Genomic DNA, 27,103 nt, shown 5'->3' with positions numbered 1-27,103 from the left:
AGCCAAAACATGTGCTAAAGTGCCCTATAAGAGCCATAACGTGTGCTAAAGTGCACTCAAGGAGCCAAAATGTGTGCTAAAGTGCTCTCTAGGAGTCAAAATGCATGCTAAAGTGCCCTCTAGGAGCCAAAACATGTGCTAAAGTGCTCTCTAGGAGCCAAAACGTGTGCTAAAGTGCCCTTTAAGAGCCATAACGTGTGCTAAAGTGCACTCAAGGAGCCAAAATGTGTGCTAAAGTGCCCTCTAGGAACTAAAACGCGTGTTAAAGTGCCCTCTAGGAGCCAAAACGTGTGCTAAAGTGCCCTCTAGGAACCAAAACGCGTGTTAAAGTGCCCTCTAGGAGCCAAAACGTGTGCTAAAGTGCCCTCTAGGAACCAAAACGTGTGCTAGGTGCCCTCTAGGAGCCAAAGGGTGTGCTAAAGTGCCCTCTAGGAGCCAAAATGTGTGCTAAGTGCCCTCTAGGAGCCAAAGGGTGTGCTAAAGTGCCCTCTAGGAGCCAAAATGTGTGCTAAGTGCCCTCTAAGAGCCAAAAGGTGTGCTAAAGTGCCCTCTAGGAGCCAAAATATGTGCTAAAGTGTCCTTTAGGAGCCCAAACATGTGCTAAAGTGCCCTCTAGGAGCCAAAACATGTGCTAAAGTGCTCTCTTGGAGCCAAAACGTGTGCTAAAGTGCTCTCTAGTAGCCAAAACTCATGCAAAAGTACCATCTTGGAGCCAAAATGTGTGCTAAAGTGCCCTCTAGTAGCCAAAACTCATGCGAAAGTACCATCTTGGAGCCAAAATGTGTGCTAAAGTGCTCTCTAGGAGCCGAAACACATGCTAAAGTGCCCTCTAGGAGCTGAAACACGTCGTGCTAAAGTGCTCTCTAGGACCCAAAACGCATGCTAAAGTGCTCTCTAGGAGCTGAAACACGTCGTGCTAAAGTGTCCTCTAGGACCCAAAACGCATGCTAAAGTGCTCTGTAGGAGCCATAACGTGTGCTCAAGTGTCCTTTAGGAGACAAAACGCGTGCTTAAGTGCTCTCTTCAGAGGCGAGGATGTACCTAATGTGTCCTTTTTTCCCTTTTCACCCCTGCCCTTCAAAAAGTCTTTGCACGCCACTGATGATATTGTAAATGGATTTATTTTCAATAATAAAAAAAAAACTTAAACTAACAGGAAGTCAACAGGGACCCAGGTTGTTGCCTGGCAATTGAGTCGATAAAATGTGCTTAAATAAAAAGTTACTTTGTCTAATTTAATGCAGAACAATTACCCGCTGTGTAAAGCTGGGTGGAGAGGTTTTATATATATTTGCTGATTCATTTATTTTGATTTAGGTCTGGAGCAGGTGCACGCGGTGGCGGAGGGTTACCATGAAAAGGTCACATGTTGGAAACACACGTGTGTCAGGATGAGCTGATTACTGTGAATCTGAACAAAGCAACAGCATGTTGGTGTGTGTGTGGTTTGCGTCAGCGCGCACTTAATAATTCTCCTTTTTCAAGGTAATTTATGAGAAAGTTTCAGTTGTGTAAGACAGTTTCTAGAGTGACATTTAAAACGGTATCAATCTTCCCAAAAAGTTACATTAAAAAGTCTTGTTTCACCCCGCGTGTCCCTCCGCCTCCTGCTGAGGAAACAGTACGCGCGCAGAGCGGATGCCGGGAGCGCACACACCGTTTGCGGTGAGCTGTCTGTCTCTCCGTCAGTGAGCCTGCGCGGCTCGATGTGCGACAGCAGCAGCAGCAGCAGCAACAGCAGGAGGAAGACAGACAGACAGTTCCCGTGGCTGAAGCTCGGCCCTAATGGCACCGAGCTCCCGCTGAGCGCCAGAGGCAGAGTACCCAAGTGGCGAGTCGGGGGGTGGGTGGGGGGTCTGTGCGTAAAACTCAAAGAAGTCGGGATGGACGGGAAAGGCACGCTCAAGATGTTCACCAGGAAGAAACGGGAACTGATCAAGACGCCATCGATCTCGAAGAAGAGCCGAGCAGGAAGCCCCGGGCCGCAGAGCAGCGCCCAGGCAGTGAGTAGCATCACTTCGTGTGTGTGTGTGTGTGTGTGTGTGTGTGTGTGTGTGTGTGTGTGTGTGTGTGTGTGTGTGTGTGTGTGTGTGTGTGTGTGTGTGTGTGTGTGTGTGTGTGTGTGTGTGTGTGTGTGTGTGTGTGTGTGTGTGTGTGTGTGTGTGTGTGTGTGTGTGTGTGTGTGTGTGTGTGTGTGTGTGTGTGTGTGTGTGTGTGTGTGTGTGTGTGTGTGTGTGTGTGTGTGTGTGTGTGTGTGTGTGTGTGTGTCAGATGACCTTCAGCCTCAGGGGACAGGCTGTAGAGATGGATCCAGACAAGGGGTGATTTTGTGTGTGTGTGGAGGAACTTCTAACTAAAAAGTTTAGTCGAGTTTTGTGGTGTGTGTGTGTATGGTCTGAACACACTCATTATGATGTTCAGATGTGTGTGTGCTCCTTGTCTGCTCACTTGACTCATCCGGCTCATGGGAAGTGTATCTTTTGTGGGTTGCGTTCTTTAACCACTAAAGCAGTGGCAGTGTGTGTGTGTGTGCGTGTGTGTGTGTGTGGATGCTCTCGTGAATTCAGTTTTTTAAAAAGTGGATTTGTAGTTAGAGTGGGGACAGAGCTGTAGTGGAGGGGGAAGGAGCATGCTGAAGCGAGTTGGCAAAGGCAGCTACAACCCTTACTCTACCAGTCAGAGAGTTAAGAAAGCTGAGGCGAAAGACAAGGACACGCTGGACATACTGCCCAACAAACACACCGTGTGGCTGAAGCAGGTAGGTTTATGAGGCAGGCTTTAATGTTTCTTTATAATATGTTCGCACTCTTTGTAGAAGTGTGTAGAGATGCACTTGTCAGGCCCTGACACTATTAACTAGGACTCATGTATTGTCTTTTAATGGACTGTGATGAAATTGCATATAGTGATAATTACATCAACAAGCACACGCTAACTCAAGTTTTCCAGAAAATCTGATTTAGTTTCAACTAAAGTTCTCAATAAAATGAGGACATTCTCAGGAGTTGTTGAATAAACAGAGAGCATGCTGTATCTTGGTGTTATATCGTTAAAAAGATCTGAAATTACCTGTATGAATATATAAATAATCAAAATCGTTAACGGGGAAAGTAGGGCGTCCAGATATGTATCGTCAAAACAATATAAAAATGTCTGTTGTGTGTGTATTTTAGAGTTTCTATCGCCATGTTGGAAACCCAGCAGCCCGACTGTGTCATTTAAACGACGCTTTACGTTCTGACCCTGAGCATTTTGTGAAAGACCTCAGTGCAAGATGAACATCACTCAATATCCACACAGGAGAACGCGAAAATAGGCTTTACCATGTGATTATTTCATATCGACCCTTCATTTATTGAATTACCCGAAAACCTGCTATATCATGATATACATCGTTATCCAGATACGAAGTGACCTGTATCGTGATAGAAGCCCTAGAACCGGTTATCCTCCTCCCCATCTGTGACTTTTTATCCCTGTTTTGTCGTCGGAGGAGAAGGTCGCGTCTCTGTTCTTATTCCAAACAGTCAATAACACTTTTACCCCCTGCTCTGTTCGCCACGCCCGACAACGGCTTGGAGTCAGGAAGTGTTGCACAAGGCGACTCAGGATCTTGTGAAAGTCTTCAGATGTGTGTTTACCAACAACAGCAGCGCAGTGTTTTTAGTCCACAAGAGCAAAGCGGAGTCACGTCTGCGCCCTCATGCTGCTCAGTAAAAATATCATGTGACCTTTTCTCTCTCTCTCTCTCTCAGCTGTCCATCCTCCAGGAGCAGCCTCGGAAAGATGCAGGCGACGTCACCCTGTCCTCTTCACCCTCACCCTCATCCTCTTCCTCCTCTTCAACCCTCACCCCGACCTCTGCCGGGCTCCTGGACCCCTCTCTGTCCTGCCCAGGAACCCCCAGCACCCACAGCAAGCTGGCGGCGATGCAAGGGGTGGGCTGCCCGTCTCCCGTGGCCACCCTGAGGAGGCCGACTGCACTCAGCAGACACGCCAGCGCTGCAGGTTTGGTTCAGAACATCCGTAATTATTCATCAGGTATCTATTCATAAAATCCAGAAGCAACGAAACCATGTCTGAGCTAAATAACAGCCAAAGGTTTGGTTTCATTTTGGCGAAGGGACAAGTGGCGTGACCATTTTCAAAGGTCTCACCTCAAGAAGACTCCTATTTCTTAATGTAAACATCCATCTTTTAATAATGCAGCAGGTTCCTTTCTACAGTTTACAGCATTAGTTCTCAGAGCAAAATCATTTTATTACTGAAATATCCCAAATCAAATCAAATATGACCTTTTGAATCGGAATCAAATCAGTTTGGGAAAGCCTCATTATGAGTTAAAGAAATGTGCTCAAATATGCTCTGATTCCTGTCGTCCCTGCACCACATCAGCACCTGAGCTGAAACCTAAAGCAAACACTGGACGACACATGTGGAGTGCACAGTATACACGTTCTACCTCCCTGAAATTTAACAAGCAATCACAATGTCCAAGGTGACATTTTTTTTTAAAGATTTGTCTAAAATTCAAAGCTATTCAATTTACAATGATGATAAACGGAGAACAGCAGCAAAGCCTCACATTTAAAGGAACAGGGAAATTAGCTTTTTCACATTTTGGACGAGTTACATGAGAAGATTGGTGGCACTCTTGTGTCTGTCCGTTAGTTTTGAAGCCAGCAGGAGGTTAACTGAGTGCACTGTAGCATAAAGACCGGAGGCGAACAACCAGCTAACCAGGCTCTGTCCAAAGGAGTGCTGGGTAACGTTAAGTCTAAGACTACTGCCATTATAAACTAAGTTGTTGCATTACAGCATTACCTGCTGAGAAAGGTATTTTGTTGGAGTGCTCTTGCATTGACAAAAACCATTTGCAGTTCCTTGTTGGTTGTATTGTCCATTACATTTTAATTTAATGACTTTAATTGACTTTACCATCATTGTGTAGCCAGTCCAAGGCCCGAAGACCGCAGGCTTTTTTTTATTTTACTGATTTGAGTCACGTCAGTTCGTCCAGATTACGATGTAATTTAATGGACCTCCGTGTACATCAAAGTAGGCTAGATCGAAAACCTCAGAGGGTACCTGACAGGCGGGCTGCTAACGATCTGACAGCAAACTGCACAGACAGACAAGACCGTTAGTCCTCTATCTCAAATACGAAAACCTCCCCCACAGTCTCCGCCGGTGATAGGTGCGAGTGGCGGCAGTTTAGTAGTTCTTGTGGAGAAATACGCTTTAACACTTTGGTTTGGTACGAGTTAAACAAACAAGATATGAAGTGTTACTGAGATTTGATAACTCTGTGTTAGGCTGAGATAAGGATGTGTCCCTGTGCAGTATGTAACAGACAGATATCAGTGGTATTGATCTTCTCATCCAACTCTCCATGAGCATATTTCCCCGAGTAAATGACTAAAAACAAGGCATTTGTCTTGTGTCTCCTCAGGTTTCCCTCTCCAGTCGTGGGTGTTCACTAAAGGCCAGGGGAAAGGGGCCTCGACCCCCACTACTCCGTCTGACGGTCCAGAGAGCACGGCCATTGAGGTCGAGGACATCCCTGCCCTGCTGAGGGACGTAGCGCGCTTCGCAGAGGCCGTGGAGAAGCTGAAGGATGTCGTGCTGGCTGAAGGTGAGCGCGTTGACAGATTACGTTTTTTTAAAACATTGTGTACAAACTTCATGTGTGACTTTTAGAAAGTCCCAAATATTTACCGTCCAAAGGAGTCGGGCTCCTGTCTGTTGGGATCGTAGTAACCAGAATCATATGACTCAAGTTTATCAATTCCTTTTATCAATGCTGGCGTGTTTTTTGTGACAGTTGCACAAATTTAAAGCTCGTCATGGAGGAGAGGAAGAAACGGTCCAAAGTGTGGTGTTATAACATTAGCTCCATGCAGACAGGCTTAGCAGATATTCTCTTTGAAAAACCTGAAACTAAAAAAGAAAGCTATACAAATATGTTCTCTCAGTTCATCCACACTGTGCCCAGCATAATAAAACAGTTGCGTTGAAGCTGAAAACCTGTAAATAAGTCAGGGAATAAAGAAGCGCAGTCGATACCGGTGATTATCAATAAAAACTTACCATCCCAGCCCTACCTGTCTGTGTGTAAACAGGCCTGAGGACATGTGTTATGGCTACAGATCCCTCTCTGTGCTGCGATCACAGAACTAAAGACATGGATGAATGCTTGTTATCGCTGCTGTGGCGACAGAAAGTGTCTACGTGTAGTCAGTGTCTCATGTATGAATCTATAACCTGTTTCCAGACAGAACAATACTGTTTGGACGCTCCTCTTCCCCTTTGCGTTACGTGCTCCAGGCCATTTTTGACACGGGGCTCGCACAAAGAGGAGAGGTGTCCACAATCTAACTTCAGTCCTCTCTGCAGACACGTGTGCGTAGTTCATGGGGGGGGCAACAAGGGTGGAGCCATCTTGTATAAGCAAGCTGACAAGTGGCTGTGTGCGTCCTGTCTCCAAGTGACGGGCTGCGTTTCCGCTGCGCCCACAGCGTCAACCGCACTCTTGTCTCCAGCAGGAAGCCAGCTTCTTGTTTATTGCTGCCTAACACACACACACACACTCTGTGCAGCGAGGCTTAAAATGGCAAAACACCTCTACCTTTCCCTCATTGAGTGGAATACCACCCCTTGACTCCACCGGCTAAGAAGAACAGGTGTTTTTCTTTACGTTGAGTTGAAGTCATTAAGGTTTCACCCGTTCTGGGGTTCAGATGAGACAGAAAGCTTTGTTTGTGTGTCCTTCTGTCGTCCACTATCTGGCTCTGTTCTGTCTTGTTCTCCACCCAGAGATTTCTAAACAGGAAGCCATGATGGATAGCCTCTGACAGAAGGGCCTCGTCCACACTTCCTCCTCTGATAGGCTGGCTGCGTTGCCACGACACGATGCCTCCTCTTCTTAATCAGCAGCACAATCAAGTGTCTTAGCCTCGCCTCCTGCCCAACTGTGAGCTCCTCATGGCTGCTAGCTCCCGCTTTACTTCCTTAACCTTAGACCAACCAAGTGGAGAGCGAGGTGATTTGTTTTCGTGCGCCACAAAAGCAGATGCGGAGTTTAGTTTCTAATCTTGCATAACAATAGAGAAGACCACATCCTCTCTGGCACCATGTTCAGGTCACTCTGTCCTTATTGTCTGCTGCTGCTGCTGCTGCTGCTCCGACACTCTGACACACATTTTTGCAGACAGACTGTGGGAGGATGGAGGATCGGCTGCCCTCTGGCCTCCTCCCCGAGCGAGCTTTCTGGATAAGAAAAAAAACATTTGCAGAGGAGTATGAGGTTGCAACATTAGACAGAAAAAGAGTGAACGAAACCAGTCTGACTGTGTGCGTACGTGTGTGTTAGAGGAAATGAGGATGCAGGCTACAAAATGTGTCACCAGGGACCTCAAAGCAGACGAGCTGACACTGTACCTTGACCCGACCTGTCTGACAGTCTGGACTAGTTTGCCCGTTATCACTGACCTCACTGTCTGTGCTCAGGCGGTCCGGCTCCGTCCGCTCTGCAGAAACAGTTGAGGCTCTGACTTGCAGAGACTGAAAGGTAGTTTGGCATTTTGGTAAAAGAAGTGCTTTCCTGCAATGATTCAGATGAGATTGATCTCTCTCTCTAAAGCTCACAGTACAAACACAGCAAATTTTGTTTAATCCACACAAACCTAAAAGTTATCTCTGCTGTTTGCCGGGCAAGAAGGAGAAAACTAAAACGTATTCCTTTCGTATTGATGTCCAACTCATCAGAACATTCAGACTGTAAAGAAAACTTATGGAGTAAAGATCTCCCCAGAGGATTGGGGATCAACGCACAAAGGCTCTCAATCAGTCAACACTCGATTGAGACTGTTAAAGTATAAATGAACCATGAGAACTTATATCACACAAGCTAATCTAAAAAATATAATAGTGATATTCATGATCTTTGTATAACATGTATGAAGGAAAGGGGGATGCGACGCTATTCCACTGTGTGTGGAAATGCAGTAAGGTCAAAGCTTCTTGGGAAGAAATTAAAAAGACAATGGAAAGATGATCTCAAAAGATCTTGTGATGAGCCCAGTTTTTACCCCAAAAATCACAAATGCACCAAGAGTGAACAAATAAGGATAGATGTGTGTCCAGTGCGTTGTTTTGGAGTGTCACATACTGGATCAGGCAAATGTTAATTTATAAAGCAAGAACTTTTTGAGAAGGTTTGGGGACAATTGGGTTCGTTTGTGATAAGGTGAGGAGCTTGTGGATGAAGAGGAGGTTTGAGTACTGGTTAATACAAACCTCTTAGTGAGGCTGATGAGGGTTTAGATGGTGAAGTCACCTTTATTTTTGTCTAATCAACAATTTGTTGTACTATTTTTGTAATATACAAGTGTTAATATCTGAGAGGTTCATTTTATTTATCACTATTCTTTTTTATCATTTGTATCTTGTATGCATTCAATTTCTACTTTAGTCTTTTGACCTTAAACTGTTTGTGTATACTTCCTGTTTCTCAGTGTAGTCTGGAATAGTTGATGTACAGATTGTAATAGTACACTGTTTTGAGTAAAACATCAAATATATTGTTACATAAAATAACCTAAAGTATCCTTTTTAAATTCTCTGCAGTGAACATTTAACGTTGTGATGCATTTGCTCTCTGACTGAAGACTCCCTGCTCCCCTCTCGTCCAGGTAATAAGGAGGGTCAGCGGCCCGTGGCTCACGAGTGTCTGGGTGAGGTCCTTCGGGTGCTGCGTCAGGTCATCAACACCTACCCTCTGCTCAACACGGTGGAGATCCTCACCGCCGCAGGCAAGCTCATATCCAAGGTCAAAGGTCAGTGAGATGTGCGGAGAACCCTTCAGACGTGAACTGAACAGCAATTTTAATATGAGTATAGAAGTTACTTCCACCGCGTCCTGTGGTAATGCTGTATGTTTATTTTGATGTGACTGATGTGCAGGTGTGTGTCCGTTAATCTGGTCCGCAGTGAACACAACTGAAACCTGTTTGTGTTTTTCCAGGTTTCCACTATGAGGCCTGTAACGAGGCGGATAAAAAGGACTTTGAGAAGGCGATTGAAACCATTGCTGTTGCCTTCAGCAGCAAGTGAGTACCTTACACCTTTTTATACCTTACAACTAACTCTTTTAGGGACCAGTGTATCTAATAAGCCAGGTTTAATCTGGTAAGTGTGACTTATTTTTTGTTGATTCGGCTCCATAAAGCAAATTCAACAGTGATGGGAGAATGTGTGCGTGTGTAACCATGTTTGTTTGCTGTGCGTACGGTCCAGGGGACTGTGGCGTCTCCCAGAGGGCAACAGGTCAAACGGGCGTTTTGATGCTGCCATATTATTTGACTTTAATAACCACAATTTGTGGAAGATCAACTTGAATAAATAAAATAGGAAATCTACAATGATAAATCATAAGATATACATGTTAACTTATATGGTATGTGACATCAAATGTCCTTAAAGAGCTAAAAATGGAGAATCTAAATCCATAGACCTGTGCCTCCTACTCTTAAAGTTGTGCTAAGATTTTCATCTAGTTAATTGTCTTTTAAGTTCTTATCCATCATAGCGTGAGTTGAAACAATAGTGATTGATCATATGACCCTCTAATGAAAGCACTTGTTGCCTTTTTGCTGAGTATTACAATCTGAGTGTCTGTGGAGACACTGTAGATGTAAATAAGCCGCCATGTTGGTGACGCTGCTGACAGCGGTTGGTCTGCAGGTGGAATTCATTACTAAGGGTTACGCTGCGTTCACTTGTAATCGGGAACTTCCAACTTCTCCAAATGTCTCTATATAATATTTAAATTATATGAATATATAAATATTAATGCATTGGCCAAATGAATGAGATAACTAACATCGCCCTCTCACTCATCAAATATTGTCGTGATTGAAATATTCAACTGGAACACTGAGTAACTGTGTGTGTGTGTTTGTCTCAAGATGGAGGGCTTGTCTGCAGTTGCATCTTACTGCCAAAGAGGCCGCTAGAACCAACATATCTCAAATCTTAGGGAGTGCAACTTTAAATGTGTTTAGTGGCAGAACATGCCGCACCTGTCCCTGACTGATGTGTTGGGCTCATTCACGTCAGGTTCTGGACATTAAGTCTGCTTTGCTTCGTGTTTTATGTAACGAGCCCCTGGTATTAGAGCTGTGAGGATTAACTGCTTCGTTGTCAACTTTTAAATTAATTGCCAACTATTTTGATAATTGATTAAAGGGTGTGAGTAACTTTATTTAAGGAAAAGTCTAAATTGATGATTGATTTTGAACTTCTTTCCTCTGTGACAGTGAACTGAACGTCTTTAAGTTGACAAAACAAGATCATCACCTCAGGCTTTGGGAAACACTGATCGAACACTGACCGAATAACAAATCGATTAATCTGAAAAAATAATCCTCATACTGGCAGTTAAAATAATCTTTAGTTGGCGCCTTGCTACAGGCAGTCAGGTAGTGTGTTTGTGTGTTTCAGTGCGTTACAGTCAGTCGTTAGTCTGTGTTCAGGATTTGGAGAGAGAAGTGCAGCGATGGTGACACATTTGCATGAGGCAGAGCGGAAAACAGGAAGTGGTTCTTTTCTTCTACCGTTATGACCCAAAACCAAAAAGTTGAAATCGCTGTTGACTACCTGGCTGCAAAGCGATCAGACTCACACAGACGGAGGAGACACTCATTCATTCACCAGAACGCTCTCTGGATTTGAGAAACTTGAGGAATTAACACCAAACAAATGATTTAACATGACAACTATAAAATCATCACATCTGTTTTTCCAAGACTCACGTTTACCTGAATGTTTGTTAGTCTTTAAATATAAGAGGATAAACAAATATGATGCTAGAGTAGGGTTATATAATATTGCACCAACAGTCTATCACATGCTCGCCTGTGCCACTTCAGGGTTTAGACATCTGTCACAGAGCTTCAGGAGGAAGTGAGCTGGCAGAGACGGTTGAAATCAGCCTGACGTGTCTGTTTCCTCATTCTCTGCTCATCTCTTCCTCTGTTTGACTGATTTTCTGTCATGAACAGAAAATCACCAAGATTGAGACGCCACTTTTTAGTTCAGCCTGTATTTCAGAAAGAGTCAACTAAAAGAAAGATGTCCAACGGGTTTTTCTAGAATGGATGAGGCATAAATAAGGTGTATTATTATTATTATAGACGTATATTGTACGTCGGCGAGTAATATAATACCAGATAGAGAAAAGTAACTCAAATTAAACTTCTTTCATCACTTCCTGTCTCCATTACAGTTTTACCTGTAGGGACTTCCTACAAGGGCCCTTCCTCTTTTTGTCTTTCGTTATTTAAAATCTGCCATTTTCTGTCATTTTTCACACACAGATGATGATGTGACCTCTCATTACATCCATATCATAGCTGCTGTAGGGTTGGGAGATATTTCAGTATGATGTGATGAGATGTGATACTAATGCGCTTTCTAAACTAACAATAAAAAGCACTGAAGAAGAACTCAAACTTTGGGGGATGTCAGCATTTGAAAAATTCAGTTTTGGTTTTATAATTAAGCTTCACATTACCACACGGTTCAATGTGATTTAACATCAACTGGATTTAATTGTGATATATTGAGATAAAGTGCTCCTTACAGAACGCTTGTTAGAGGCAATTTGGAAGATAAATTGTGTCAAAATGATGCTTAAATGTCTGTCGTATGTATTTTTCTGAACCGAAAAATGTTGAAAAACCAGCGTTACGACAATATTTACTTAAACTTGGATGGTCCTTTATGGTCTGATCCTTGTATGCTTGTTTATTTTGCACCTGAATTCTTTATAAAATGAGGAAATACTTTTAATTTGTCAAGTATTTAATTTAATTAATAGTTAAAATTGTCATAGCGGAAAAGTAGGACGTCCATATACCGTCAAAACAATATTAAAATGTGTATAGTAGCCCAACTCTGTTAGTAATTATGCTGATTTTTCACTAAAGTTCTTAATAAAATAGTTTACAAAAATAGTCTTTACCATGTAGTTATGTCATATAGAGTATTTATTAATTGAATTATCAGAAAACCTGTGATTTCGTGATATTTATCGTTGTAAAGGTATGAAACGATGTACGTCATCAGCTCTAATTGAAGGTGTCTCTGTTGTTCCTCCTCAGTGTGTCTGAGCTGCTGATGGGAGAGGTGGACAGCAGCACGTTGCTCTCCCTGCTGCCAACAGAGAAGAGCAGGGTGAGTTTAACACAGTCTCCAGTGTTTCCCATCTTTCCACAATAAAAATAAAAACATTAGTCAATAAACGTTTATAATTGTTTTGTGCACCTGGATCATAAACTCCTATACATTAAGGGGATTCCACTCCCAACTCTCCACTTGATGAAGTTGATGATGAGCCTTGACTTGCGTTCTTCAGTAATGAATCATCTCTTTGTTTTGTAGTCGATGGAAAACTTGTACGCTGCGACGGGCCAGGGAGCAGACGGAGGTCATTTCAGGAGCGACCTGCAGGACATGGGTAGGGCGTTCAGCTGCTCCTCCTCACTGTCCGACTCTTGCTGATTTCTTTCATGGCTGCAGCTTATGACACCTCTTTTCTTTCACTCCCTCTCATTTTGAGGAAATGCTACTTTTAATGTTTGCGTCCGTCCTCCATTTACACTAGAAAGCAGCAATCCAACCTTTATTCAGATCATGAAAGCTTTTACATGTTGTTTGCACACACTGGTGTCTGGTAGGTCTCCCCCTGCTGGCGTAAACACTGCGGTGCACTGACCACAGTGAGTCAAACACAGCAGCAACAAACAGTCCTCACCAAAATAAAAAAACACAGGATGTCAGAGAGCAGCTCTGAATCTTCACACCTCGGCTGCAAATCATAATCAGCAGAAACGGCTTTTGTTGCCACGGCGAGGAACTGCGCTTGTTCCCGCGCAGTGACCAGTGTTGTGTTGTTGCGTGTCGCAGGCAGAGCCGAGGCGGTGGATGTGATCCTCCAGCACAGCGAGGGAGGGGTGGACTCGGCTCTGCTCTACGCCAAAACCATTTCCAAATACATGAAGGACCTGATGAGCTACGTGGAGAAAAGAACTTCACTGGGTGAGTGGGAATGCTGGAGGTTAAGCTTCTTATTGGATTAATGCCATTGTCTTCAAGAAATTCATTTATTTTGTTTTATGCAGTAAAAAAAAGACTCAATTGCTGCTTCTAAACTTTATTTCTATAGCACTTTTCTTACTTTTCAGAAAAACAGAAAATAAAACCATAAATGACAAAAATCAGAGGGATCATAAAGATGTAAAACAGACAGATATAATAGTTCAAAATTAAAAAATTAAATGTGTGTGTATATAAAATGGCCAAGGAGGGATAAAAACCCAGCAACATATTAAATATTCATAAACACTTTCATATAAAAGAAAGTCATTGTAAGTGGTTAGTTTTTGTAATTCAGTTGAGGTTTTAAAAGCTAAATGATAAATCCTGAACAGCTATAGATAAGTCAGAACCACTGTAGAGAAACTTGCTAACAGTGTCCTCTTTTCTTCTATTTTCAGAGACCGAGTTCTCCAAAGGCCTCCAGAGACTGTACCAGTCCTGCAAACACAGCATAACACATGTAAAGCTCGTTTATTTCATATTTTGTGATGCTGAATGTTAAAATCTAAGAGGATAAATTTGTAGCAGCGCAGCATTTTGTCCCTCTGTTTGTGTTTGGGTACTGAACCTTGTCTTTGTGTGTGTGTGTTTGCCCTCTTCAGCCCCAAATGCCCCTCTTCTCCATCTACTCTCTGGCTCTGGAGCAGGACCAGGAGCAGAGTGCGGGGCTGCAGCAGGCCAACACCACCCTGCACAACCAGACCTTCATCCAGGTAAACTTGACTCAACATGAACACTTTGCAACTTCTGTGGGTTTAATCCCCCTGTGACAGTCGCTCATGCTGCTGTTGAGGGTGTTTTTGCTTCTGTACACACTCATCGTGCTGATCAGTGTGCGTGTTTGTCTGTGCAGCCTCTGATGCAGCGTAAACAGGAGCATGAGAAGAGACGGAAGGAGATCAAGGAGCACTGGATTCGAGCGAAGAGAAAACTGGTACGACATCCTATTCTGTACACGAGAGCACACATTTGGAGTAGACTGTTTTCAACTCAAAGTAAAAATAAGAAACTATAAGGACCAAACGTGATTCGTCTTTGTTTAGATGGAGTGTGAGGTGAACCTGCGGAAAGCCAAGCAGGCCTTCATGGTCCGCTGCGAGGAGTACGACAAGGCCAAAACGGCAGCCTGCCGAGCCGAGGAGGAAGGAGCGGGATCTACAGCCAAGTCTGTGGAGAAGAAGAAACGATTGGAGGAAGAAGCTCGCAACAAGGTTCTTAATAACTTTATTTTGTTTACTGCTATATCTGTTGTTTCAGAGCTTTATCACTGTGGAATGAAAAAGGAATCGCATGTTAAATTATCTAACCAACTCCTCATCACTACCACATGTTCACTTTCAGACTTTAAACCCTTTAAATGTTTAAATGTTTGGTGATACAATCACACTGTTGCTGTGAAAAAGATCTTGCCTGATATCAGACAGCTAGTTACACACCCGTCGGCTCGGTGCAGTGGGCAGGTTCAAATGTCTCGACCCAGGCAAGAAAAACTCCCCTCAAACAAAACATTCTGTGTATACAAGGGTTTGTTCTTTAGATGCTGGGTCTCCTTGGTCTGTTAGTCAACCAGTTAGTTCTTGTCGTCTTAGTCTGCTAAGATTTCTTTACTTAATAAGTCATTTCTTATGCTTTTTTTCATGCTGAATGACATTTCCAAGACACTTATAAGCACATCTGTGAAACACAAGATTTAATGTGCTGCTTTTGCACGATAAATTTGCAAACGTGTCAATTATATCAACTAATCGATAAGTCCATAAAATTGTAAGAGTTTGCGTCGACTTAATAAAACATTTTTTTTTTTTTTTAAAGATTATTTTTTTATCAAGGCTTTTTTTTTATTAGATAGGACGGACAGGAAATGGGGTGAGAGAGAGGGGGAGACGTAAGGGCCGCTGCTTCGAAAACCTTCAACCTCTTCACATGGGGCGATTGCTTTAACCACTGTGCCACCGGCTGCTCCGACTTAAAATTTCTTTAACCAAGAACAGCTCCATTAGATGCGTTGCCTCAAACATGGGGACATTTTTGTCCATAAGGGTCTGTATTTCAGCTACAGTTTATTATAGATTTATCAAAGGAGCTGAGGTTGAATGTCCAAAATAAAATTAAAAAGCCAACGATGTCCCTAGTGAGGCACAAGGGTTAAGCGCTAGATGCTCTTTTTCAGTGATGTGTGGTTTTGCTGAATTGAAAGGATTTTCTGTCACTTTGACTCTTCATTTATTCGTGCACTAATCTGACAGATTTAAACAGAAATTCAGAGAAAGTAAAATTCAAAATGTTTGTGTGTGCAGTCAGACGAGGCGGAGGCCACCTACCGCACATGTATAGCAGATGCCACCACTCAGCAGCTGGAGCTGGAGCACACGAAGGTCACAGTGCTGAGACAACTGCAGGACGTCATCAAACAGAGCGACCAGACCATCCGCTCGGTCAGAACCAGCCGCATTGTTTCTAAATGTCCTTTTGTTGCTTTATATTCTTTTGAGCAATGATCGAAAAACAGAAACTCTTTCCTGATCCTGTTTGTTGTAACTCTTTCCTCCACCAGGCGACCATCTCGTACTACCAGCTCATGCACATGCAGACGGTAGCCTTGCCGGTCCACTACCAGACTCTGTGTGAGAGCAGTAAGCTGTACGACCCGGGTCAGCAGTACGCCTCCCACGTGCGAGACCTGCAGCTGCCAGAGCAGCCGACTGTTCAATACACATTTGAGAGCTACAATCCCTACAGCTCATCGTCACAGTAAGAACTTCAGTCAGAGCCACAATTGTGCAGGTTTTCAGTTGAAACCTTAAAGGTCCCATGTTATGGAAAGTGAGATTTTCATTATAAAGCAGGTTGAGGTTCTATAAAGATACTGTGAAGGTATCAAAACACTCAATCCACAGAGAAATAAACATCCCATATTCAGAAACTGTGTCTTTAAACGAGCCGTCAGGACTTCTGTTCAATTGTGATGTCACAACCATACGATATAAAGGTAGAAAGTGCTGCTACAGTGCTGTTACAGTCATTCCCCGGCTGCATGACAGACACCAAGAGTGCAGATGCAGAAGACACAAACGCTGACCAATCATAGCTGAGCAGCTTTTCCAGAAGGGGGGCTTAAAGAGACAGGCGCTAAAACAGAGCGTATGACACAGTACGAGACAAATAATGTTTTTTTTTTAACATTAAAGTGTGTAAACATGTTCTAAAAAAAAACAAAATACAAGTATGAACTGAACCTTCACAGAAAAAGTTAAACATTTTTAGAAATATTCTCATTTGCTTTCATGCTGAAGTTGAATGAGAAGATTTCCCCCACATCTGTACAAATGCAATTGTAATATGTGTATTGTTTTATATTTCCACGCTGCAGCCACGGCCACAGACCCAGGAATGACAGTTTCAACACAGACGCTCCTGCCACCGGTGCGGACACAGCAGCTGCAGACAACAGAGACACAGAGGCTCAACGCAAGAGTAAGTGACACTGGCTGCAGCCGTAGAAGTCAGTGAGCTGCAGTTTTATTAAGATAATTATTAGAGAGACATCCAGCTGGTTTTTTCTTCTATTTGATTTGCTGATTGTATTTCATATTTAAAGAGTGAACAACATTTACGAGAAGACGGGGAAAGGGATTTAAGTTCATGTAATTACCCAATCTAAGTTGACAAAGTGGCACTGTTTATTTAGCCAAGTAAACCTGTTCACATACTCTCTTACCCTTTGTATCCCCAGGGCAGGGCCACAAGTCGTGGGGTTCAACAGTGAGCGATGACAGTGTTGGAGGAGAGGGAGGCCTCGAGTCTCCTACTGCCAGCACAAGTGAGAGAAAACACAGTGTTGTTGAAACAGATGTACAGTAACACTTAGTTAGCTTACTTTAGTATGATATATATATATATATATATATATATATATATATATATATATATATATATATATATATATATATATATATATATAAAAAAAAATTTACACAAGATTTACAGGACATAATGTGCAATAATGGGACATTTAAGGAAACATCATGGACTTCAGGACTGTCCTCGACTAAAGGAACTCTTAGTCGACAAACATTTGTATGATTTTTGTCGATTAATCAGTGAGATGATTAATCAACAGATCTGTAAAGCCGAGTTTCATTGCAAAGAATCATGCAAAAGAGATACTATAAGTCTTTGTTTATTAGATAAGTCATTCAGAATGGGGAGGAAAAACATTTAAAAAAATGACAATAGACTAAAACAATCGTAGTTGACGTAACAACAATATGATTGATTAGTTGACTAATCGACTAAAAGCGAGCAGTCCTAATTGACACAATCATGAAAGCTGTGTTACGTATGCAGTCTTGAAATCGTCCACTAAGATCTCAGACTCAGATATGACAAAGTACAAATATATCATCTACACTAATAACCTGTTTTGGGCATTGTAGATATTTGGATAAGACCTTATTTGCACTTTATTCTCTAGTTGTTGTTGTTTTTTCACATGTTGCACGCACGTACTTTGTTTTGTGTATTTGCATTCTTTGAGTCTGCTCTCCTCCAGCTCTGTTTTTACAAATGCTGCACAAAAGTTTCCCTAAAAATGAGGTTTTACCTTATGTGCAAGTGAGAGATGATGTTTAAATCGTATATTTCTTCAAGGTGACATCACTAAAATAGCTCGGACGTCATCCACTGGAACAATGTCGTCCAATGAGGACGCAGACGAGAAAGACGGGAATGTGACCTCGTTTGTCGCTCCAAGTAAGGTTTACAGAATCACTCTTGATGTGACGATTCAATAACACGGCCAGACAGAGAGGAAAAGGTCCCAAATATTACTCTTCAAATGACTGGCTGTCTTTGTCCTCAGATATGAACGGCATGGATCCTGATGTGGTGGTGTCCACCAGACCTTTCCGTAACATCGGCCTGTCTAAAGCAGCCCAGACCCACCGTCTGAGGAAGCTACGGACTCCTTCGAAGTGCCGCGAGTGTGACAGTTACGTTTATTTCCAGGGGGCTGAGTGTGAGGAGGTGAGTCATTCATCTTGTCTCCTGTCATCCGGAGGAGGTGCTGATGATCAGACCAGTTTCACGAGGCGCTTCCTCTCTGTCCTCAGTGTTTCCTGGCGTGTCACAAGCGCTGTCTGGAGACTCTGGCCATCCAGTGCGGCCATAAAAAGCTGCAGGGCCGTCTGCAACTCTTTGGCAGGGACTTCTCTCAGGTAGCCAGCTGTGCCAGTGATGGCATCCCCTTCATCATCACCAAGTGTATCTCCGAGATAGAGAGACGGGCGCTCAAGTTGAAGGTAAGATGTTTATGCTGTGTGTTTGAGTGAGCGCAGGATGTCTAAATCTTTGTCACAGAGGTATTTTAACCTGTCCGCTCGCTCCTTGCAGGGCATCTACAGGGTGAACGGGGTGAAGACTCGTGTGGAGAAGCTGTGCCAGGCCTTTGAGAATGGCAAGGAGCTGGTGGAGCTGTCCCAGTGTTCACCACATGACATTAGCAACGTCCTCAAGCTTTACCTCAGACAGGTACACACCCAAGCCAGCACATAAAACACAGAACGTTTAAAGCTGAGGGAGGTAAAAAGCTAAAAACACCACCAGAACTTGAAGCAGAGTGAGCCCTCTTTCTGCAGCTCTCCCTCTGCTCTCTGTCCTGAGCCAATACGGCCGTTAAGTCTGACGTAAAATCCTTTGACAGTACGATTTCCGGGTCCAAGCGGGCCGTTAAAACAAAACAGGCACAACGGCTGAACATGTGAACAATTACGATCACCTCTTTCGTCAGTTAGACATCTTTTTCATCGATGAGAAAGAGGTAAATGACAATTACCTTGTTTTTTAAAAACCGTAGAAATACAAGGCTTGGAAAGGCTCGGAACGGCCTGTAAATCATATTTTGAAAGGGTGTTGCGTCACGATTTAACAGCCGGATAGGAACACTCTCTTTCTCTGAAATTACCTGTGATTGAGTCTGCCGTCACAGGATAGATCTTCTAAAGCCTGAAAACAGAGCAAAGAGGAGGCGCAGGGGCCCAGTTTTCTCTCAGGACACGTACTATTACAATATTATGAAAGATTATTATGGATTTCATGCCTAATCACGCTCAAAATAAAGTGCCTACATCAGGTTCAAGTGGCTTGTGGGCCTCAGGAACCGCGGCAGCCGTTATGTTGGCAGCTAATAGGGGTCTAGTAACAAGTGTACCTGATTTAAAGGAGTATATTCCCTATTTATTAACAGCTTTAGTATAATAAAGCACTGTCAAAAACATAACATTACTATGTTTATTGGCATCTTACATTTAAGGTTTGTTCTCTTTCCTTGTTTTCATTGTTTTCAACATATAAAAGATATAAACAAATATATTAATACAAAAAATGCAATAGACCAAATAAGTCCATCTACAAGTACAGGAAAAATCTAATTAATTAAAAACAAATTAATACAAACCCTTCAATCTTGAAAGAATAGATTTTTTCTGTATGCTCCCCCTCCAGCCGGTCCTGGAGGCACTATGTTTTCAGGTTGTCCGTCCGTCCGTCCGTCTGTCTTCTTACTTAATTCAGATCCTCTAAGACGTCTTCCTGTATCTGTCACCCCCAGTTGCCGGAGCCCATCACGCTGTTTCAACTGTACAACAGACTCATGGGTTTAGCGAAGGAGAGTCTGCAGAGTGAGGCAGACACGACAGAGTCAGAGGAGGTCGAGTCGAACAGCATCAACCCAGCAGCGGGAAAGGGCCCAGAGCTGGTGGATCTGGGCCCTGACACCGACCCAGAGGTCCTGGTCCTGGTGGACAAGCTGAAGGAGCTTCTGAAGGAGCTACCCAAGACTAACGTTGCTACACTGCGCTACATTATTCGCCACCTCCGGAGGTCAGTAATTAAAAAAGACAGCAGGGAGATAAAAGAGCAGGCTCTCTTCTTTATTATTGATCCTTCCATTGTCTTCCCTCCCTCCCAGGATTGCAGAGCTAGAGGAAGATAACAAGATGAGTCCCAGCAACCTGGGTATTGTGTTCGGTCCATCCCTGATGCGTCCCCGTCCGACCGGGGCCACGATCTCTCTCTCCTCTCTGGTCGATTACCCCCATCAGGCCCGCATCGTGGAGACCCTCATAGTCTTTTATTCATCCATCTTCCAGTCCAAAACCTCTCAGTCCAACAAAACCTGCCGCTCTGCTTCCACCTCCACTCAGCAGGTAGGACTCCTCTTCTTCTGAAGACTTCTTCAGTCTCAATACTGTAGTTTATTGGACACTGATATACACTGCTGAGCCTTTAGGGGGTGTCGTGGGTCTTGATATCAATTTGAAGGCAATAATTGGGACTACCTGTTTTATGATCCTGTAGATTTGACGTCACGGTTGAATATTTGGTTATGTCTCATTTGCATTGCAGCATGTCATTAAATTGAGCTGAACTGGATCACTATTAAGGCACCTACCTGAAGAGATAGTAACATAATGTCGTAGTGTAGGCTATTGACTCTTAATCCAGTTACAAATACATACTTATTACTACTAGTTAAAAATCTTATTAGGGTGAGAGAGTTGGCTGGTTAAAAGATATTTTAATAACAACGTTTTTGCCTTTTCATGTGAAGTTATAGAGAACTTAGGAGTCATTCACAGAGAACCTGTTTTATTTATTAATTTATGAGCGTGAACTAAACCTGGTGTTCCTGTGGAAAATCAAGTGGCAAAAAAAAACAGAAGCACTAAAATGTCTGCACATCCATTTCCTCATCCAGAGTTATGACCTTCAGAGACGATGAATTTGAATACAGTTCTTACTTCCTGGTTTGCATGTCTGATATGTGTTTATTTTGTTTTTTGAGAACACTTTCACTTTGTTTTTCTTGATACAATCTTTCATTTCCTCCCCCTCCTGGTTCAGGAATGTATCGCAGATGACAAAATTGGGAGCTCTGCTGATGGAGAGGAGCCAAATAAACTAGAATCTGACAAGATAGAGGAGGGATGTGGTATGTTTTTGTTTTTTTTAAATATTTATATATAAGTCTAGGTTGTATAATGCTGTTGTGAATTAACCAACTTAGTTTTTAATGAGCTTACATCAAAAGAAGTTCACTCATGTTCTTGTAGCTCCTATTGGTATTCAAAAGTATGTATCACTTCTAAAAAATGTAATTATATTTAGAAGATTTTGCCTTAATGTTTAACTTCACCTCCATTTAGGAAGTTCTTTAGGGTCGCTGGGGTCTAGTGAGCAGCTCCCAGACTCCGACTCAGAGCTGGACGAGAGCGGTCAGAGGCCTGCGCACTCCTGCGGTCTGGTGAAGCAGGAGAGCGAGGTGAGCATGGACGACGACCACCTGAGCTACAGGGACAGTCTGGACCTGGACCTGTCCAGCCAGTCCGCAACCCAAACCGACCCGGAACAAGACGCAGACCTGGACCACGACAACCCCGACGGAGCAGAGCCCCCTGCGCTGCCAGACAGCGGGCCCCCAGATGACGACACGGGGGCAGAGCAGGATCTGAGCGCCTCTCTGGCCGAGCTCAATGTGAACCAGTCCAACAACAACAACAACAACAACAACATCTACCCGTGCTCCCCCATATTAAACCTGTCGGGGGTTCGACTGACGCGTCTGTGTGGAAAGAAATTACCCCTGACCAGGAACCGGGACAGTGAGCCTGAGTTTGTCTGATATCATTATCAAAATGATCGTGTGTGTGTAAAGTCTGTTAGTTTGAGTGACAGGACGATTGATCTGGTTTTATTCATTAAAATCCAGCTAAACCTGCAGCTGACGGGCTTTCGTGTTGTGTACGTCAAGATTTTAACGTTTGCAGCTGTTTTGATCTTTCCTGGCAGTGAAACTTCTGCACGCTTACCGCTGTTATGATGCTATTACTGCTGTCACTTCCAGAGGTTTTGACTCAAACGATTAAAAAAGTATTTCCGCGGCAGTTTGTATTTTAAAGTGTTTTATTTTCTTGCAAGCTTGAGGAACGGTGGGTATGAAGCCACGTCAGAACGAAGAGTTTCAAAGCAAATTCTCTCTAAAAGTGCTGCTGGTTTTATTTCAGCACTAAAAATCTAAACCATAAATTTAGCAAAGTATCTTATATATGTTTCCTGTATTGCCTTTTTATGGATGTTTGGTCTATGATGATAATAAACATTTTATTTTAAAACTCATCTCGTCCCATCTTCAACCTTGTGTTGATGTCATCTCTGTGTTTTTTTACACAGGTGTCAGTGACGACAAATGGGGAACTGTGTAACTAAAGGTGAGCAGGAACTAAATGCCTGAATGAGTGCGATTACTACCACTGACCGATGAATTCACTTCCCTGGGGCTGGGGAGGGCACTACAGGAACAGTTTTTACAGTGGGTGGTTTAAAGCTGTGACGTGTGAGGCACAATAACCAGGTCAGTTCTGACAGCCTCAGGCTACAGCCGCTACAGCATGGCTTTCAAAAGGAAAACTAAGGTAGGCATCTAAATTACAGCATGATGTAGATAGAACTGAGTCCTGCTTTAAAGTGGTAATTAAGATTTCAGTCGTGGTTGATTTGGTGCCACCAGGTGGTAAAGCAAATGCAGTCTGGAAGCAGCAACATCGTTTTTAATTTTTTAATAAAAGTCAGGCAATAATTGGCCTTTCTTGATCATTCATTGAGCTAGCATGATCTGACTAGTCTGCGAACAGCTTAAGTATTTGGTTACGTCGTTAAGATGTCGGAGGTTTCATTACTCCGACATGTCTCTCTACGTCAAGCCAAGAGTTCAGCGGCTGCTCCTGTCTGTTCCATAACTTCCTGCAATATTTCTGATTCTGAAATATATATGGAAATGGCTGTTGTCTTGTTTTGTAGACTCCCATTTGATAATCAATTAATGGTCGTATTTCCTGTGACTACTTCAGTTTTAAAGTCAACTTGTGTTTCACCAGTTAAATGCTTTTGATAAAAAGTTCATAATAATGGAAATACATGAATATTGCAATACTTTCATCAGTGGGTCATAGGCTCAATTACCATTGTTACCTCAATTGGCCCATAGTGACTTATGAAAATCTTTGAGATTATCCCTTTAAGTTAAAAACAGTTGTTTTTGTAATAAACACAAAGGGTGAGATTATGTGAAGGAAATAATCTTAAACTTTTTGAACAGTTTATTTTACAAAATCAGTAATAACAAGAAAAACAGTTCAGAAGGATGATCCATGGATGAGTCGCGTTAGATGTAACGTCTGTGTCCTTCAGTGGTCCTTCAAAATGTAAATTGAGAATATCTGAATAAAAAAAAAATTAAAAAAAGTCAGTCATTAAAAGCAGCTACAATCACACACATTTGGCTATTTAAATCTTTAGTCACAGCTGGTGTGTGTGACGTCTCTGGTGACAGTGAGGTGACATGTAAAAGCCAGGATAGCCCCAACTTCAACCAAAGTAACAGACAAACTGGGATCTGTACATTGTAATGCTTTCCAAAGACTAATTACAAAAAAATGAATAAAACAAAGCACAACACTACTTAGAAATTGACCCTGTGCAGATCTATCTATGTGTTTAATATCACAGGCTGAATTTTATCAGTGTGACTGTCTCAACCTTCAAACCCGCACTTACCCGTCTGTCACTGCACCAGTCTGTATGTGATGTACCTCCCGGCCGTTTCACTGGGTCTGATGATCTTTACGACCTGGAAAAGTTGCGGAAAAATGGCAGAATTTTAGACTGGAACACTGAACCCATGTTTTTGCATAATATTGTAAATAGCAGCTGCTGTCACACATGCAAATCATTTCTGAGTAAAAACACAAGTCCAGTTTACTGATGTTTTTATTACAACAGGTCTTATTTTATGATTTTAGCCAACGTTCCTGTCAGTAGAAATTACATTCTATTTACAAAGTTAATTAATGACATTTGGAAACAAGCCACAATGCTACAGCAAAAACGTAATCCTTGTTCTTTAAATTTGTTTGGAAAAAAAATGTAATGGGTCTAAAAACCGTTTGAATGACCGCACTCTTCGTACATACTCTACTCAAAGGAATGCATTTATCAGAGGACCTACCCAAGATCAAATCTGTGTGTGAATGGATGTGTTTACCTGTCCTCTTTTTAAGCCAAAGTAGCGAGCCACAGGGTCCCCAGCCTGGATCCTCGGTAACTGGCTTTCTTTTAATTTGCTGAGGTAAAAATGTTAAGGGAGGATACATAAAATACACATTTTCATGAAGAGTTAAGTCACTAAATACAGCTTGAGGATGGTCTTTAGGTAAATTGACTGCTATTTTATACGTTCTTACAAATAGTTAGCTCTCTGAAAATGGCAAAGTGCATTTTCTGCAAACTAATCTGATTTAAACATTGCGATATTTCGAGTAATTGAATTTAACAGCGTGTGTAAGGATACTATCTTGCCAGAAGTTCAGTCACTTCCTCTTTTGTCATAACGATGTGCTCTGGAACAAGCTGAAAGACAAAAGAAACAACAATTAATTCCACATCTGAGGCATTTTCTGTAGGATCATTTTAAAATCTAGTGTCAACAGGATTTCAATACAGTCTGTTGTTTACCTCGTGCTCTGTGATGTTAATAAGCAGCTCCTGTTGTAGAAACTGTTCCAATATGTATTTGGGTGCCATGTCGACTAGAGACTGTGAGGAGACATTTCATGAAATATGTTTACCGAGAGAGCTCGAGCCATACCCGAAAGACAAGACAGTCACGGTATAATTACGAGAAGTTCAGGAATCACATGCTTCCTTATTTTCTTATACATACACTTGTGTGTTGGTTTGATAAATATAAGATGTTCACCTGTTTGGCTGACGGTGTCATGCCCATCTGGACAACAATGATGGCTCGTGTGATGTTCTCCTCCTGCATCCTCTGACAGTACATTTTAATAGTCTTGATTCCAACCTTGGGCTCCTCTGAAAAGTGAAGAAAAGGAATAATAATAAATAATACATAATAATAACAGAATGAAGATGAGTCACAAATCTAGTGCGCAACACATGGTCACTCACCACTTTATGTACAGGTTCAGTTTATCTAGATGTGCCTTATATTGACCTCTCTTTTGAAACTTGAAGAGTAATTTTATCTCACGTTTGTATGTTTATTAAAATCAAATAAACTTAAGGGGGTAAAAAGATTTTATACGGTCCTCATCCTTAGTTCCAGGACAGTGTGTGTATTTTTAGAAAAGACTACTTGCCACCTTGTGTTTAATATTAAGTATTAACCTACCAGGAAAGAAAACAAACATCTGGTCGGTGGGGTCATCGTTGTGTGCCACCAGCACAGTGAGGTCTGTGCGCCTGGGGCGACCCTCACTGGGCTTGTCTCCAAACTGACTCTTGAACTCATCCAATGTCTGGTCCAACTCGTCCTGTGTCACCAGGTAGCCTCTGTCATGGCACAGCTGAGGGTGTAAAGGTGAGCCCTCAAAGTCAGTGGATGTACGGGACAAACCATTATGTTAAAAAAGGCAAGTTTTTTTGTATATCAACATGGTAATACAAAGTGTTTTACATAAAACATTAAAGGCGTTAGAAAGAAACACAGAAAATTACATTCAGATAAAATAAATACAAAAAATAAAAACCAACAAATCAAAGGAATAGAAGTTACAGTGCAGCATTGGCAAACACAAGTCTTCAGCCTTGATTTACAACAACTGAGAGATGCAGCAGACGTGCAGTTTTCTGGAAGTTTGTTTAAGATATGTGGCACATTCAAAACTTAACAAAAAAGCAAACCTACACCTGTCACGCAGCTCGTCACTCCCGGCCTGTGAACCTCAAATCGCGGAACAGCAATTAGAGGGTAATGTGTATTTTTCGGTTACTTGCCTCTAAAGTTAGGGCTAGGTCTTTATTTAGGGACTACTCATGGATGATTGTATCTGTAATGTTTGGGTGATGCTTCCTGAAAAGACTCAACTGTAGTTAACTTGTTCTGTAAAGCGTGTGGCCCTTACTTACTCAAGGCTGGCCGATGTTAAAGTACACTGTCAAAATCAACAACAACAGAAATCTGCCCCACGCTGGAGACAAAATCAACAAAACCCCATGAGTCCGACATGAGTACTTTAGCTAAGCTACATGCTAAGTTAGCAAGCTAAAGAAAAACACTGAAAGCTAACGCACCTGCATGATGGTTTTACGAATCTTCCACAGCCTGTATGTTTCCTCTTCATCATCCATGTCGCCCCAAGTGTTTCACCTGCTCTAGATTAAATGTATTTGTTTCTAATGTATCACTTTCGCTCCTGTGGACAACGCGACCAACGGGTTCCGTTTACCGACGCAGGCTGATGACGTACACGCTGAGCGGTAGTCATGGTAGTGTGGGTGAACACAATTATCTAACGGTCAAATTATAAACACGCAGCTAAATTCACGACGACTCCCTCCATCTTTAATGCAAAATAAATTATTTTTATATTGAAACTCACTTAATTATATGAGTTCTGCTTAGCAATTTGAAATTGTACAATTTAACTCACCCTTCAATGTATCTACTAGCTAATCAAATTAAGATTTTTTACGTTTTTAAGTTTTGTATTTTTTGTTTTTTTAGCTTAAATTTAGTTTTTTTTATCATTTTAATTTATTCATACCATTTTATTATTTATTTTGTATCCTACTTTTCTACACCCATGTTAATTTTAGAAATGTTAATCTGCCCTATTTTTTTACATTTGAGAAAGTCAAATAAAATTTGAAAAAAAAAGTGTGTGGGTGGTGGGACAAATATGGCCATATAAACTTGATATCCCCATTAAATTTGAAATAAATACATGATAAAATTTTGCACAATATTTACCCCACTAATACATTTGTTTTAAGGTTTGCAGATGTGGACGTATATGTATAGATGTGTGTGTGTGTGTGTATATATATATATATATATATATATATATATATATATATATATACA

The 27,103-nt window shown here is 42.1% G+C and overlaps 2 protein-coding genes across 2 annotated transcripts; one reads left to right on the top strand and one right to left on the bottom strand.

The window, feature by feature from the left end:
* Positions 1–1,638: 1,638 nt before the first annotated feature.
* On the top strand, positions 1,639–22,326 carry arhgap45b (Rho GTPase activating protein 45b; the record flags this gene model as incomplete). Its single annotated transcript, XM_083911578.1, is given in 25 exon segments — positions 1,639–1,669; positions 1,672–2,003; positions 3,756–4,008; positions 5,453–5,635; positions 8,694–8,837; positions 9,026–9,110; positions 12,165–12,237; positions 12,445–12,520; positions 12,970–13,101; positions 13,560–13,621; positions 13,764–13,874; positions 14,015–14,095; positions 14,205–14,372; positions 15,459–15,596; positions 15,716–15,912; positions 16,532–16,635; positions 16,895–16,981; positions 17,812–17,913; positions 18,023–18,186; positions 18,273–18,461; positions 18,553–18,690; positions 19,769–20,040; positions 20,129–20,366; positions 21,064–21,151; positions 21,366–22,326. Coding segments are annotated over 25 exon segments (3,924 nt in total). The 3' UTR covers positions 21,842–22,326.
* Positions 22,327–23,297: 971 nt separating this feature from the next.
* On the bottom strand, positions 23,298–26,453 carry polr2eb (RNA polymerase II, I and III subunit E, b). Its single transcript, XM_083911569.1, has 8 exons — positions 26,311–26,453; positions 25,409–25,583; positions 24,974–25,089; positions 24,730–24,810; positions 24,566–24,624; positions 24,260–24,338; positions 23,773–23,845; positions 23,298–23,435 (listed from the first exon to the last, which is right to left on the bottom strand). The coding sequence occupies exons 1-7, from the start codon at positions 26,365–26,367 to the stop codon at positions 23,780–23,782; spliced, it is 633 nt and encodes a 210-aa protein (XP_083767695.1). The 5' UTR covers positions 26,368–26,453; the 3' UTR covers positions 23,298–23,435; positions 23,773–23,779.
* Positions 26,454–27,103: the final 650 nt, after the last annotated feature.

This window comes from Echiichthys vipera, assembly GCF_963691815.1.
Source record: "Echiichthys vipera genome assembly, chromosome: 3".
Classification (NCBI taxonomy): Eukaryota; Metazoa; Chordata; class Actinopteri; order Perciformes; family Trachinidae; genus Echiichthys; species Echiichthys vipera.
This window is presented reverse-complemented; position numbering and strand designations above follow the sequence as displayed.